General features: G+C 32.8%; 3 protein-coding genes across 3 annotated transcripts; all 3 read right to left on the bottom strand.

Moving 5' to 3' along the window:
- Positions 1-1,702: 1,702 nt before the first annotated feature.
- Positions 1,703-3,437, bottom strand: LOC130614813 (major facilitator superfamily domain-containing protein 6-B-like). Its single transcript, XM_057436271.1, has 2 exons — positions 3,384-3,437; positions 1,703-3,263 (listed from the first exon to the last, which is right to left on the bottom strand). Exon 2 carries the CDS (start codon positions 3,249-3,251, stop codon positions 1,758-1,760), a length of 1,494 nt encoding a protein of 497 aa, XP_057292254.1. The 5' UTR covers positions 3,252-3,263; positions 3,384-3,437; the 3' UTR covers positions 1,703-1,757.
- A 2,958-nt stretch (positions 3,438-6,395) lies between these two features.
- LOC130614830 (cytidine monophosphate-N-acetylneuraminic acid hydroxylase-like) lies at positions 6,396-9,255 on the bottom strand. The gene is made up of 4 exons (XM_057436289.1): positions 9,068-9,255; positions 8,276-8,386; positions 7,195-7,307; positions 6,396-6,887 (listed from the first exon to the last, which is right to left on the bottom strand). Exons 1-4 carry the CDS (start codon positions 9,164-9,166, stop codon positions 6,671-6,673), a joined length of 540 nt encoding a protein of 179 aa, XP_057292272.1. The 5' UTR covers positions 9,167-9,255; the 3' UTR covers positions 6,396-6,670.
- Positions 9,256-10,627: 1,372 nt separating this feature from the next.
- LOC130613379 (uncharacterized) lies at positions 10,628-15,923 on the bottom strand. The gene is made up of 5 exons (XM_057434734.1): positions 15,223-15,923; positions 14,569-14,881; positions 13,350-13,460; positions 12,126-12,868; positions 10,628-11,323 (listed from the first exon to the last, which is right to left on the bottom strand). Exons 1-5 carry the CDS (start codon positions 15,893-15,895, stop codon positions 11,007-11,009), a joined length of 2,157 nt encoding a protein of 718 aa, XP_057290717.1. The 5' UTR covers positions 15,896-15,923; the 3' UTR covers positions 10,628-11,006.
- Between the last annotated feature and the right edge of the window lie 369 nt (positions 15,924-16,292).

Below are 16,292 nucleotides of genomic sequence, written 5' to 3'. Positions count from 1 at the left end.
GTTTTTATGAAAGCCCACGAAATCTGTTTGGAAAAATACAGTCGTAACAACAACTAAAACTGACATCAATCTAGAACTTGTGCGAAACAAAACAACACAATTTCTTATCTTGAACATGATAAAGATTATGACACATTATTACTGTTATATTCTAAAACACACTTTCCACTTCAAACCTCAAAGAATAACCCAAGCAGGTGTTTATATGGAAAGCGGAACGATACAATTGACAGACGGGACTTTTGCCGGGATCCTGCCCTCATCAATAATTGTACGAAACATTACTTGTTTATATGAAAATTTCTTGTCAGAAACAATTTTATCCCGTCAAGGCTAAGCAGGATCATGCTTAAGCTACTCGGGATCACGGCCCTTTTTCCATATAAACAAACCTTCTGCACATTTTAATTGAAAAAAAAACAATTCGGGGCAATCCTGACAATCGTCCCGTCCAGTCTCTTGTATAGACAGCCCTTAGGTGTATAAAAAGTCGCCAAAAATTGCAAAAGTGTAAATGTGCCACGTGGTGCGACGAAAGGTACATAAAAATGTTACTTCTTACTTGACAGATAACTTTACAATGCTTTTAAAAAAAGTAGTCAGTTGATAATTTTAGCAGGCTAGTGACTAGGAATCCGTAAATGTAGCGCAATGATTTTCCTGGAGAAAAAGTTCCTCGTATTTTGTGTTATTATTTGGAATCGCAGCTATTAGAAGAGATAAGTATATGAAGTCCCTTACCGGATAGAGTTTTGCGATTAACATTAAAACGAACAAGAAACTAAACTGTAATCTTCTCTCTTTCTGTCACACTACAACTGTGTACTATAAAGACTTTAACATCAGGAAAATTCTCATCCAACATTTTTTTCGATCAAGTGTGATTGGCTTTTCTTTTTGCATCTTTACTGTTTATATTATTAAAATTATCTCACTTGAGAGTTTGACTGCTATAAACTTCTTTTGTGCAGAGATTTTTATGATGTATGGAGCGAAAGCATTGACAAATAAGTTTGGACAGTGTTATCCAACATTTTCCTTCATATACGTACGCAAGTACATTCGTTCCTTAGATTGTGAAAAAGATGGTTAATATATTTGCTTATGGCCATCAAGAACAAATTGTAATATACTTCGTTAATGGTTTGTTCAAAAATTGTAAAAAAAAGACTATAGAATTTAAAAGTCTCCTTGATTGGTCAACTGGTGTATCATACCTGCTTTCTGATTTAAAAAGTTCGCGTAACTGTGGTAACTGGTTCTGTATTTTTGAAAATCTACCCCACCTTCTGAGGTTTCATTTAACAACCGCAAATTAAATTATTTATATTCTTTTTGTCTATTTCTAATAAAAATTAATTTAATTAGTTAACCTCAAACTATTTATAAAATGGTATGTCATTAACTAGATTAGGAACATGACTTGTTCTTTTTTTTTAAATTGACATCGTTAAGAATTGACCCCTTGATCATCAGTTTAGGGAAGACCTGTATTCATTTAAACAAACCAATTTTATTACATTTAACAACAAATTTAAATAGAAGAAAACTAAATACTTAAAATTTACAACTTCGTCTAACTTCGTCTAGTGTTCATTGTAGCATTTAGTTTACTCAAAAATATAAGTAATAAATTATTGTGTTGGGTCACGCTGGCCTTTACCAATGTATATTATTAAACTTGATTAAAAAACACATAAGGTTAGCGTAAGAAAATTCAACTATTATACTATTAAAAGATAGAAAAGGTTCTGTTGTTATAAACTTGTAAAGTACCAAACTTGTCCAATGTCATTTGTAATATGTTCTTTTTCTAATAATTGTTTATTTATACTATCATTTCTTTCCTGTTCATATTTATCACGACGAATGAGTATGATATAAGTGATTACAAAGCATGTCCATAATGCTGCACCATATGCCCCAACTAGAAACAACACTCTCCCACCATAAAGTAAATAGATTTGACCTCCTGCGGAGTTTGCTAGTATGTTCCCAAACCCAACATGAAGAGCTTGTGTTATGCTAAACATTGTCGTTAAAATAGCGGGCTTGCTAACACTACGTATATGAGTGACAGTGGTAGCTAGAAACAGCCCATATCCAATTCCATTTAAGGGCTGCAATAGCAAAACGATCCATGGATTTTGCAAGTAAGCCGTTCCAAGATATCTGATGAAGTAGGAACAACAACAGAGAGCTAGTGTCTTCCAAACACCTCCACATAAGTTGATAATTCTTGTTGAAAAGCGAAATGAGATAGTCGTTGCCATAGCAGCAATAACTGCGCACATACCCATCAATAAATTAGATGCACCAATTTCTTTTAAAAACAGAAATGTATAGTTAAAGTACAATGCATGTTCAGCGCCGTTCCATAAGACAATGAAGAAGAAAAAAAGGATGCGTCCATTGCTAAGTGTATTGAACAAAATCTCTCTTGTTGAAACCGTATTCTTTTTTGTTTCACGTTTAAAGGTAAGACCACTAAACAAAAACTGTGTACTGATGAGTAAATTCAACATAACGAAGGTGTACACGAAGAATATTGCACTGTAACAAGTAATGTTAAATTTGGGAAAGTAATCTGGTGCCACTGATGAGATGAACACAAATGATGCTGCACCAAACCCATCGTAGAAACGTTGCTTGCCGTAATCGAGTGGCTTTGGACTTTCGTGTATTCTTTGCACGACTCCAGCGTCAACAAAACTGTTCAAACTGTTTTCAAAAAACGAGGCAGCTATATTTATTGCAATCATAGACATGAATAGTTGGTTATGCTTTGTTGATCTAGTCGGTGCCATCAAATCACTTTCAGGGGCATTAGAGTATGTATGATTTGTTATGTGAGGACACTTGTTGGTCGAAGAATTTCCAAGATAGTATGCAATCAAAAGTTGAGTATTCATTAAAAGAATTGATGCGATGCAAAGTACACCTGAAATAAGCCGATGTGCTTGCTTATTGTCGGCGACGTATCCCCAAAATGGAGCACCAATAACGAATCCCAGCAGACGTAACCCGCATACTGCGCCTGCTTCTGCAGGATCAAGCCCAGCATGCATGAGAAACAGAATTAAATGCAAAGCGTAAGCGGAGTCTTTAGCTGCAACAAAAAAACAGGAGAGTTTTGCGGGTAAGATGTAAAAGTTGATCCACTCCGTTTTTTCTCTGATAATTGCAATTTTTTTATTCGAAGGAATGCTGTTGTTATTTTCATCTTGCAGCAAGCACCTCTCTGTTTTCATGTTGCGCTCTCACTAAAATAAACAATATATATAAGCATCAAGAAGAAACATATGACGAAACAAAAATATGCGAAAAAATTAATCATATGACTATCAGCTTTTAGGACTATGTGATAAATTTTTTCTACTCACCGCTACTTTGCTATTTCAACGTGGTGTTACAAAACGATCACTGAATAAATGCATAATAGATAGACTCCCTGATCTAGATCATTGATGACAAGTGAAAAAAACCGGTTTAAACCGGCTCAACTTGTATAAACCACAAAAACAATTGAAATCTGTAGTGAACTTTAAAATTTTAAATGAATAATTGATTTTTCGTATCTATAAAGTGTTTCATCACTCTTGAAGTTTCATGAATTTTTAAGCTGGACACTGAAAAACATTGTTGACTGTTTTTAACACATTGCTAGCCACAATTCTTTACGGACACATTAGTCCTATATAAAGAAATTTGAAATAAATTGGAATTGGAATAATCTATCTAGGCTATTGGAATAGCCATGAACCAAAAGTAAACACAAAATAAATAATTTTTTAGGTTAAAGGGTTATAAAGAGATACTAGTGGTTAGCCCGTGGAAAAATCCACGGGTTCGCCCGTCGCAGCTAAGCTACTATTTTGCGTGACAGACGGACGGACGGACGGACGGACGGACGGACGGACGGACGGACGGACGGACGGACGGACGGACGGACGGACGGACGGACGGACGGACGGACGGACGGACGGACGGACGGACGGACGGACGGACGGACGGACGGACGGACGGACGGACGGACGGACGGACGGACGGACGGACGGACGGACGGACGGACGGACGGACGGACGGACGGACGGACAGACGTATACGGGCATTATAACATAGATATTTATAATTGGTTTTATTTAGTCTTAAAAGATGGATATTGTACAATTTTGTATACATCACCGAGGACAGGAAAGAGGAAGAATGTATTATTATATAAATATACAATATATTTAATTTTTAGGATTCGTTGTTATACAGAACAAAACATCAGAGCAAATCTTCAAACGCCTCTTTCAAATAATCGCCCTTTTTCAGGGTAAAAATTTTTTTTAATAACGCCCAGGGCGTTTGATCATCCGTAGAACAGAATAGTCTTTTAAAACTTTTAAAAAATGAAATAAATTTAAAAAAATTGGATGTGTATATCTTTTAAGCATGTTACCCGTGCTCAGCATGACATGCAAACAAACTTTTCGTTCTCAATGCGTTCGTGCGAAAATGGAAACAAGAGGTTAATCAAAAATAAAAATTTAATTTCTAAATTATGAAAACTACGAAAAATAAATGAACAATTTATGTAAAAATAGGTTTGGCTAATTAAAATCATAGAATATGTTTATTAATTATTTTTTTTGAATTAAAATATAAGAAATGCAGAAATTTAGTTCAACTACTTTTTTTCCCTTTTATTTTACCTTAAAAAATTTGTCCCAAATTTTTTTTTTTTTTTCTGACAAAGGAGATAACGGAAACAAAATCTGGAACTATCACTTAAAGAAACAAATAAAAAGACCTTCTAGAAGATTTCTGATTTTCGTTTTTTTGTGCACGGTATAATCTGGAATAAACTGTGAAAAACAATAAAGAAAACGTGTAAAAGCTTTTTACAATCTAGCTCAAAACCGGTAAAAGTCCGTAAGACATTTTTATCAATAAAAACAACTTATAATTTTTTTGTAGTGCTTGATAAATAGCAATTTGCGAGCGGCATTCTTTTGTTTAATCCTAAACTACGTAGAAATTGACTAAAAGACACAACGGGTACAGGGATTTTACCTAAAATGTTTGAAACTTCTGAATGATTTGGCTATATGACTATACCGCGTCCTTGATTATCTCCAAGGTATAAAATTGGTTACATAATTTTCAAATGGTAGTGTGATTCTAGGTGCTTGATTGCAGGTAGATAGGCGATTAATCAATTTTTATATATTTTTTATTTATTTTGGCTGAACCGAAGTTTTCCTTGCTCTCAATATACTTAATAAAATGCATTCTTTACTGTACATAATCTATTGATATATCCTGAAATCAGGAGAAATATCGTCGTCGTCGTCCGTTTTCCGTATGTTAATTTCTTAAGGCAATCAAACATGTCGTGGCTGTTTGTCTGTTACAAAAATGTTTTTTTTAAATGGATTAAATATAACACCTGCATTTGTGTATTATCAAGACTAGAATTATCAGGAGTGCCAAAAAAAGTGTGTTCTAATGACATCAGCAAAAAAATATTGCTATCATTTGCTCCTCCTTTTATAGTCCAGCCGTCCCAAAGTTTGCTTTTTTTAGTGAAGAAAGAGAGAGGGGGAGGGGAGTTTATCAATAGTTATGGAACGGGATCTAGTCCTAAACACTAGCTGCATGTTTTTTTGTATCCTGTTAAAAGGATTAATAACTCTAAGTTAATCTCGACAGACTTTGCCAATATTTGCAAAAACAAGCTACAAATTTCACAGATTTTTTAGCAACAGAGTGCTGGCTGAAAGAGGGTCAACGTTATGCATTGCTAAGCAATTTTTGGAAGATTCTGTGAGACCTGATTTGTTGGAGCACATCATATTTTTTAAAAAGTAACATTCATGACAGGTTAGATTAGTATTATGTGTAGAATGTTGACATTATTTTACCGGATCCTAAATCCTAATGCTAATATTTCTGATTAAACTCAAAAGGTAGCTTAAAATATGGTTCTAATTCCTTTATAACATGTGCAGAAGCCTAGTAAAATTAATTTTAACGGAAATCTTTTCAATGTTTTCATTATTTGCTCAAAATTTATAAATTTTTAATAAAACAATATTTCTTCTCTTTCTCCAAATGCCTAATTTTTTACAGTCAACAGTATGCCTCATGCAAAATTACCTTTTTATCAGATTGGTCCATGACACTTCATAACAAGTTTCAATAACGTTATTTATTTATTTACCAAAGTTATTCCACTTTTATTTTTTTAAATTTGATTGGGTAAATGTTTACTCAACGATGAAATGATGGTTAACCTACTGCTTTCTTCATATTTTAGTTCTTAAACTGAAATATATACAAAGTAATAAAACATACTTGCTAACCACAACCCGGTATAAGTAATTTAAAACAACATTTGGTATATATTTGTTAAAAAAACTTTTTCAGTAATTTTGTCTAGCTACAAGGAAATGACATAGAAAAGAGTTGTGTTTATCATACTACATAGCTAAGTAATTACAACTCTGGTGCAAAAATTTTATACTGTTATAAAATCAAGTTTGGAAAAATTTCCAACTTATTATTCTAGTAAGTAAGAATTATCCTATAAATCTCAATGATTTTTGGTTCGTCGCTTCTAGCAACGCAGCAATGAAGACTAAATCATTCGATACACAACGCCATATGAATATATATCTGTTTAGGTCTCTGTGCGGTAATATTTGAGTGTATATCTAACCCAACATCCTGCTAAAACTGTACCAATCGTAAGAAAAGGTACAAGCACTTGTCGAATTCTAATTATCAAGTCATCCATTGACTTTGTATTTTCTGCCTTTGATGTTGCTTTTGAATCTTCATTGTTTTCCCACTTTGGTGCCTTCTTTGGAAGGCTGGAACAAAAATGCTTCCAAAATCTAAAATGCAAATTAAAATTATATGCACCTACTTTTGTTCAAGTTAGCACTTACCATATTTGTGTCAGATCAATTGTTTCATTGACATCTTTATCTCTATGTCATTTCAATGGACAATCTTTATTTTAATTGGAGCTAAGCAAACCTTTTAGATGTTGTAGGAAGATACAAACAAAAATAAAATGTTACAAGCAAATCAAACATGTTATTAGATTTTCAAAAGAGAGCGTTGTCGTTGTCGTCAATTAGTGACTATTTTTAGATCATGGTAATATCATCTCTGAGGTAAATTAAAAAATCTTCAAACCTTTTTTCCACAGCATCCATATTTTCTTCTTTTCGTTGATAATTTTTATACACTTCTTGCCAAGATATTCCATGAATAATCAAATGTCGAAGTGATTTTGTACATATTGAAAACTGAAAATACAAATTATAAACACAAAATATAATTACTAATTGCAATAAGAATAAACAAATTATTAAAACCACAAACCACACAAAACGCAAGCAAGAGTACTCGCAAAACAACACAAAACAACACAAAACAAAACAACACAACACAAAACAAAAAAAACCTAAAACAATACAAAACCACACAAAACGAATTAAAATAACCCCCCACTACCCCCACGAAACCATCTAGAACCACACAAAGCGAGTCGATATATGCCCAAAACCACACAAAATCTCACCGAACCACAAAAACGAACCAAACCCAAACAAACATTTTGAGATAGTGAAGAACATACCCAGCGAATGTAGCTATGACAAAGTCACGGTCTCACTTTGTTTCTTTAAATAGATATTAATTAGTGCTTAAGTCAACACATAAACATTTTTCTGCATTCTCGTGTCCTATAAAAAGTCCATACTTTGCCTTCTTAAAAAGAAGACTGTTTGCTAAAAGATCCGAAGACATGTTACTACTGCGAATGGCTCAGTAGCATATCAACGTTTAAAAAAATTGGAAAAGCTGGTATAAAAATATGAGAAAAAAATCAGAAGCGCTGAAGGAATAAGTAGATTTCTATGATTGTATGCTTCGAATTTTCAAGCGATAGAACTCTGAGGAAGTCATATAAGGACTTTCCATTTTACTACAAAATTACCTTCAACATTGTAGCAAGTCATAAAATGCTGGCTTCTTTTCTTTTGTAAAATTTTAGCTGGTTTTGGTTTGATTTTGCTCTTTTTAGCTGGTTTGTGGTTTTAGTAGTTACGGCAATATTCAAAAATTAGAGAAGTCAGCATGAAGCACGTGCAGTAGAAGCAGTAACAATAAAAAAATGATGAAAGCAATCATTCTCGACCCCAGAGCTCTTTGAGAAAAACTCAGGGTTTTATTCTCAAAGAGCTCTGGGGACGAGAATGCAAAACAATGTTACCTCAATGAAACTGTGTTTATGCTTTGGTCTTGATTTTGGAAATGTGATGTTATTAAAGTCAATCAATAATTCGACATCTCTATCACCTGTTTTAGTGTCGAATCCTGTTACCTGCGGTAAAAAAAAATACGTAAAACAATTTTAATTGTTAAAAGAATTTATGATGATGTCATGAAACGTGTTGTAAATTATCTTGTTCATGAAGAAATAATTGTAAAATGAATATTGAACAGTAGAAAAGAAAAGCTACTTTCAAATTCACATTTTGTTTCAATTGACCGTACAAATCGTTTAATCGTTAAGAAATTGAGCTGCTTGTTAGAACAAGTCTCGAATTGAACGTCTGTGTTTAATAAATAATTGTCACAAACCTTTTTGTGGTTGCATCTCCTAAACTCACTCAGATTATATTCAACTTCTGGTAAACTCTTTTTAAAGTCCTTTTAATAATTGGGAGGCATTCGGGTTTTGTTTTAATGGGAAGAGAAGAGAGAAATGGGAAATCGAAATTTTAACTTTGTAGATGACTTTGCAGCGTCATCAAAATGTAGCTGATTTTTTCAAATGCGCGCGCATTTTCGTAGGTAAAAAAGCAGGATTCTAAGGCTCTTATATATTATATATTTTCGTTAATTATAAGCGAAAATGGTGTTTTTAAATCGATTTGTTAGACTTCTGAAGTCTGTTGTTTATATCTTCTACCTACAGAAGGAATGCGCATGTCTATTGTTGGCAACGCAAAATCAAAACATTACGTCACACGAAAAGTAGTCTGTTCAATAACATACTAACCTTGACAACACAGTTGCAATTTCGAAGATTCGCCCATTCAAAATATACTTTATACCAATCTTCTTGTTGAAAAATCTCCATCTTTCTACCATTACCCATCTTGGTTGTCTCACATTATTTAATCGGGGAACTGTAGCAACTTTTTGTAGACTATTATTGTTAATGACAGGGGGTGTTGCAATTAATGACAGGGGGTGTTGCAAGTAATGACAGGGGGTGTTGCAATGCAATTATGCTTTTTGGTTTAAGGTGAACCTTACAAGCTCCATAAAAAAAGAGAATCTACAACCGATTTTTCTCCTAAACAAGGATATAAAAAAAATTAAGAACTTGAAATAAATTGGCTGTATTTTAAGTTTGTTTAAAAGATTATGGGAAACATAATTAGACTTTTTGATTAAATAACCCCCGGAAAACATTTTCGACTGCTCGAACAAAACACTTTGATGTAATTACATCTTAAAGATAAATTCAAAGAAATGTACAACTGCGCAAATAATTTTTTTTTGAGTTTATAACTTTATTATACATGTTCCACAAAGCGAGTCCAGATGTACTAACAATTTTTAAAAAACTGATTCATCTAAGAAAATTATAACAATTTTGTACATTCAATATTTACTTTTGGTAAAAAATAATTCAACCATATTAACAAACAGGCTACACTTTTTATTTATGTATGTTACTCATGGTTAAAATATTAAAACAGTATAAAAAAGGTAAAATTATAAACTCATCAGAAAGAATACCAGACTCAAGGCTTATTCAGCAGTTTAACCTACTAATATCGTTATTTTAAGAGATTCCTTGTTCCATCGGTTTCAAAGAGCCCATTGCTTGAAGTTAAGTGAGTTTCGAAAAGGTTGAATTTCACTTTTATTTTTTCTGATCCGCAAATTGATTAATCCGAGCCTATACAGACTCTAAATTTAATCCAAAGTAATAAATGTGATGCACAATATTTGTCATGTATTTTTCTCCAGTGTAGCAATGTGAAAAATGGTATATTACAAAATCTTGTCAACAATAAAAAATAAAATAATTATTCTCTTGGACATGGGAAGCTAAGTGATCTCAAGACATCTCAATTTTTGTAAACGAAAAAAACAAGTACAAGAATTGATTGATGTGTAGAACTATTATGTACAGCGAGAGAAAAATATTTTCGTAGATTTCCCATCACATTTGCGTCCTTTTATATATCAAGAATGAAAGTTTTGTCTGTTGTTTTAATTCACTGAAGTTTACTTTCTTATTAAAACGTCTGACATCGTTTTTGCGATATACTGTTAGAAGATTTTCTTTATAAAATTTGTTAAAGTCTTGCCGCGAAATTTCCACTAAAAACGCCAATTCGTGAAAGTTTATTTAGCAATTTTGCGATTTTCTTCCCTTAGTAAAATTTCGTCCTTAAAGTTTCTGATGGGTGGGGAGAAAATAAATACACTGCGACATTTTTTTAAAAATTTAAGAAATAAAAATGAATAAAAAATGCAAGGAAACTTAGAAACAAAGATGTCTGTGTAAAATTATAAGAACTAGTTTATAAGGAACACAACTTTCAGGTTTTGGTATTAAATAACAAGAATCCAAGCTGAATGTTTCTACTGTCGATCGATTCTTCTTTTATACATTACATTCAAGAGTTGTTTTACCCTCTACATAGAAAAATGAGTGCAAAAAAAAAACGTTAACAAGTGTTTTTTAAATTAGACAAAAGTGACAAAAAATTTATTTGACGAAAAATCGTCTGCCAATTTTTGTTTAACAGCTAAGATAGTTAGATGTTCTAAGAATATGAATAAGTCAAGCAAAAAAAGGTAAAAGCAGCCAGCCTTTTTGCGTCACACAATTGGAGCTTCAATACTTCAACCAACAACTAAGTCACAAACATCTTGTGTCTCCACCACCTGTAGTGAACCCAATAAAAGCGGATACTTCATGACGCATTCTTTGCTGTGTTCATGTTTTTCGCAATTTCATGAACCATATCGATATTGGGCCGTTCGTCTGGTTTGCGACTGATGCATGCATCGACAAGATTTCGTAAATCAACCGAATAATTCCCCGAAGAGAGACGGGGGTAATCACAAGTTTTAATCTTTTTGCATAGGGTTAACAAGTCCATCTTGTCACCATAAAATGGTGAACGTAAAGCTGACATTTCGTAAAGGACACACCCCAGTGACCACATATCTGAAGCGTGGTTGTATCCTTTCTCTTGGATCATCTCAGGCGACATATAGTACGGTGTTCCTAAAAGATAAGTTAAAGTGGTAAGTTTTTGAACTAGCATTTTCAACTACCAGCCCATGGTAATTGTTGCTTTATCATTTAGTAAACTTGGTATAATTTTTTGCCCACGTGGTATCGCAAAATCAAAATAATTCTATGTGTGCTTAATGATTTTATTTCTCAACGAAAATAATGACTGCAAACAAACATAGAACGTCAATTGTGTTGGATAACGAGGAGCCAGTGTAATAATAGGAAAAGCATCTTCATATTACCATTTAACCTTTCCTTATAACTTTTTAATTTGGAACATTTAAGGGAAACATGTTGCAGAACAAATGTCGTAGGGCTGCAGAATAAAAATAATGATTGGTCTATAATGAGGAACAAAGTTTCAAATTAAATTCTTGCGTCGCTTTTGAGTTGTTGCAAATCATGAAAGAGTGTCGTGATGTAGTGACTAAGTGTGCTCTATGCCTTGTCCCAAATTTAGGTAGTATCATAAAAGAACCACAAAGTTGTCATTCCAATCCATAGTCAGTAAAGAATCTGAAACAAAATGACTTTTTACGTTTAATTTAATTTAATTTAATGCATTGAATTCACACTAAAAAATAAAAAATGATAATGGCGAGATTTCTTTAACGTCATTTTTTGTAGAATTAAACTCTATTTTAAGGAATCATTCTTAGTGTTTTTGGACTGTTGGATCCTTGCCTAATTCCTTAGTTTTATTGTTGTCATTAACATTGCTATTAAGAACGTTATGCTAAAAACGAAACAAAAACTATTATGGCAGAATACAAGATTAAATATTTCTTACCTACAAGAGACATAGCAGCAAGTGTTTTAGAACTAAAAAATCGCCCTAACCCTAAATCACCCAATTTTACAACTCCTTTAGCAGTGACAAAAACATTGGCAGGCTTTATATCACGATGCATGATTCGTCTTGAATGCATATGCTGTAAAGCTGCAGTGATTTGAACAAAATACTTCCAAATCGTTTTCTCTGGAATCAAACGCTTTAGTTTTCTAAAATGTCTTATCATTTTGGAAAGGTCGCCAGCATCAGCTAATTCTAAAACGATAACAAGTTCATTGTTTTCAACAAATGATGCGTGATATGTTATAATGTTTTCATGATTCAGTGATCTTAGAAGTGAAGTTTCTTTGATGCAGTCATCTCTCGTCTTTTTATCTTTCATTTCAAATATTTGGATGGTTTTCAATGCAACAACACTGTTATCAACCAAACATTTAGCACGCAACACTTTTGAAAATTGTCCTTTGCCAATTTCTTTTTGTATTTCAAAATTTGCAAGAGTGTTGTATTTATTATCATCAGTTTCGTCGATATTTTCTGCCATTCTGTGTTTACTTCCTTTTTTTGATTGTACAAAATCTTTCCACTTCGATGAACGATGAACTATATATATATAAATAAAATGACTGCTCTCAAGTAAATTTTTTACTAAATAAATTGTAAATATAAATACAATAATTATTTTTACATGTAAGTTGATTTTATCCAGCAAGAACCAAAATAGTTCTGAAATTGAAAGAAATAGGAGTTAAAAACTAATAATATAGACAAATATAACTTTGAGAAGTAATCGAATAAATATAATGAGATTACAAAGAATGTATAATTATTCTTTTTAACACTAATATCAAAATATCACCATGTACGCAGAAAAATGAACTCAGCATTTCAGAAAATTTCAATCCGAACATTCTTTGAAAAAAATTAACATTTAATGTTGCTCTCAAATGATATTTAGATTCAGAGAAAAGCTTGAATACAGTTGATTGATGATAAATAACAGGTGGTAGGTAGATTAAACGATTTTTTTATTTCCACACTGACAGGGGAGAGTTATTGCAAGAAAGTAAAATCTAAACATTAAGGGGTCACTGGTTTAGATAAAAATAAAAATAACCTTTTTTATTTTGAAAATATAAGAATTTACAAAACAGGAAAGGATACATTAATATCGTGCGTTTTATTCGCAACTTGTCTTCAGCTTAAATCAAAAACAAAAACTTCTTCATCTTTTTAAATATTCTAAATTCTATTCTTGAGCTGTCGCGAGTTATATCCATAAGTGAGGACAGCTGATATAAATTTAACATTTGTTCTTTCACACAAAACTTTCTTAAAAAAGACTATTCATAAAAGATGAGGGTAATATTCTGTGAATAAAACTAGAAGAACCGTACTATTGGTAGAGCCATAGAAATATGGAAAAATCGATTAACTTTGCGTTCTATTAAGTGCTTCCTCGTGCTTTTTTTCTAAACATTACTTCGCTGAAAGCATATTTTCTTAATCAGTGTTTCAAGCTCTACTCAATGGAGACAATGGGTAAATACACTTCTAAAAGAAAAAGTATCGACGTGGGTCGCACGACTTCTCAGGATATTTAGGTTCGGGGTCAGGATGAATAAAGATGTTGTTCTGGATGAACCTGTGCTAGCAATCTTCAATTTTGAGCAATAGTACTGAATCGATTTTGTTTCCATAATCATAATCCACATTAAATCTCACTTTATCAATCTACTTTGTTTGATTTCTTCTTCTTGTGTATCATAAAACTGCGAGAATAAAAGTGGGCGGACCAAATTAGTTTGAATTTAGGTTCAAATCGCACCACATGCTTTTTTTTGATAAGAATATGCTTCTCTACGAACTGTAGACCAGGATTAAGTTTAAAAATAATAGGTTTATAGTCTGGAACAATAGAAAAATATAAATGATGACCAGCCTGGTTAGAATCTGGGTATTCTTATAAAAACCGTGTAATTGATTCCGCATAAACGCCCAAAAAATATATTCGTACTATTAAATTTTGAATTACGGGAAAATAAAGAACAAAGAGAGATAAATACAAATCGATGCAGGAACAAGTAGAGGACGTTAAGTGATTTTTGTTTTTGTTTTTTAATTTACAATTCGCAACAACTAAAGAACGGCATTGTGGAAAAATTACGGTGTTACCGTGGAGGATATTTTTAACATTGTTCTGTTATCAGGGATTTAAGACACTTGTAGTTCCAGTAAAGAGGTGAGATCAGAAGCTATTGTTAACAAGGATACGGATGAGTTATTTACATTGTTCTGTTATCAGGGATCGGGACATTTATAATTTCAGTAAAAAAATCGGAAGCTATTTTCAACAAGTTGTGTTATCTATAACTAAATTTTATCACCTATACAATGTTTATAAAAAATTTGTTTTGGAACAATAAGTTTTAAAAATTACTTTGCAACTTTCACTGCATACATTTTGTCTGCAATGTCATGCACATAGTCAACATCCGGTCTTTGTTCCGCTTCTCCTTTGATGCACATGTCCACTAAGTTGCGAAATTCAGCCGAGTAATACTGCGACGGTAACGCAGGATAATCGCACTTTTGAATCTTCTCACACAACGCATAGAGCGTCATTTGGTCACCAAAAAAAGGAGACTGTAGGGCTGCCATCTCAAACAGCAAACAACCAAGCGACCATATGTCTGATTTGAAGTTGTAACCATTTTCGTGGATTCTTTCAGGAGACATGTAGTATGGCGTACCTGGAAATGGAAATATGTTTATACAAAACTAACGAACTATAGATACAACTGCTATTAAAAATATATAAGAAGTAAATTAATTGATTAATACCTTACTACAAGTGCAACGCTTAAAAATTTTATTCCATTTTGCTTAAAGTTCAATCCCAACAAAAATTTTAAAACAACCTCCCCTTATTTATATTTAATGGTTGTATTTCACAGATAAGGCTACATATTGAAGATAAAAACAGGATTCTCTGTCAGATTTTTGCTTAATTTTATTACACTCTAGCTTTCTCTGTTATTTTGTGAAATGAATAACGTGTTGCTGATGTTATTAAAATGAGTGGAGACCCTACCAACAAGTGATTCTGCAGCAAATGTTTGGGTGCTAAAATATCTGCCCAACCCTAAATCACCCAATTTTACAACTCCGCTTGTCGTGATGAAAACATTGGCAGGCTTTATATCACGATGCATGATTCGTCTTGAATGCATATGTTGTAAAGCTGCAGTGATTTGAACAAAATACTTCCAAATCGTTTTCTCTGGAATCAAACGCTTTTGCTTTTTAAAATGTTTTATCATTTTGGAAAGATCACCAGCATCAGCTAATTCTAAAATAATATTCAGTTCATTATTTTCGACAAATGATGCGTGATACTTAATTACGTTTGGATGGTCCATTGATTTTAATAATTCAATTTCTTTAATACAATCATTCCTTGCTTTTGTGTCTGCCATTTCGAATATTTTTACTGTTTTCACAGCGACAATGCTGTTGTCGATAACAGAGCGTGCTCGATACACTGTAGCAAATTGTCCTTGACCAATCTTTTTTTGAACTTCAAAGTTTTTAAGACTACTATATTTTCCATTCTCGACATCTTCTGTTGCCATTGCCTCGGTATATATTCTCTTTCTTTTCTTTCTTTTAAGTATAAAAGGTTTGAACAAAAACAGATATCTTAAACTCAAATGTAGATACACTATCCAGTTTAGAGAGATAAAAATGCAATATTTATGAAACATGAAGGAAAGGATAAATATTAATCATGGCTTAAATTATTTAAATTGACATTCATGTTGTGGACCATCTTTTTCTTCATTTTATTTAGTACATTTCAATTCTCAAGGGCCTGGTTCCAAACCAGAAATGTTACCCTTACCTTGGGGATTACTTACAACGAATGACCACAGATGAAACAGGAGGCGTTTCGCGTTGAACAATGATCAGCATCGATAATGGTGTTATAAGTTAAAATGTCACTACAATTTCCATCTAATTTTCTTTAACCCAATTCCTGCTAGGCTTTTTGCGGGCTCCTCAATGTTGGGGGGGGGGGGCGTCAAATATGCCAGGACCCTCCCCAAAATTAAGTAAAAAATGGCTTTTGGGATTCTTACAATGTTTTTAGAGTTCGCATTT

This window comes from Hydractinia symbiolongicarpus, chromosome 11 (assembly GCF_029227915.1).
Source record: "Hydractinia symbiolongicarpus strain clone_291-10 chromosome 11, HSymV2.1, whole genome shotgun sequence".
Classification (NCBI taxonomy): domain Eukaryota; kingdom Metazoa; phylum Cnidaria; class Hydrozoa; order Anthoathecata; family Hydractiniidae; genus Hydractinia; species Hydractinia symbiolongicarpus.
Note: the sequence above shows the minus strand (reverse complement) of the source record. Positions and strands in the feature narration are given on the sequence as shown.

Bases quoted from the DNA above. Each gene is read 5' to 3' on its own strand.
- LOC130614813 (XM_057436271.1), bottom strand. From the start codon at position 3,251: ATGAAAACAGAGAGGTGCTTGCTGCAAGATGAAAATAACAACAGCATT.
- LOC130614830 (XM_057436289.1), bottom strand. From the start codon at position 9,166: ATGGGTAATGGTAGAAAGATGGAGATTTTTCAACAAGAAGATTGGTAT. The intron at 8,387-9,067 runs GTTAGTATGTTA...TTTTTACCGCAG, and splicing joins ATTGCAACTGTGTTGTCAAG to GTAACAGGATTCGACACTAA. The intron at 6,888-7,194 runs GTTTGAAGATTT...TTTGCATTTTAG, and splicing joins ATGGATGCTGTGGAAAAAAG to ATTTTGGAAGCATTTTTGTT.
- LOC130613379 (XM_057434734.1), bottom strand. From the start codon at position 15,895: ATGTTTCATAAATATTGCATTTTTATCTCTCTAAACTGGATAGTGTAT. The intron at 13,461-14,568 runs GTAATTTTTAAA...GTCTTTTTTAAG, and splicing joins TATGCAGTGAAAGTTGCAAA to AAAGTTTTGTGTGAAAGAAC. The intron at 11,324-12,125 runs GTAAGAAATATT...CTTATCTTTTAG, and splicing joins TGCTGCTATGTCTCTTGTAG to GAACACCGTACTATATGTCG.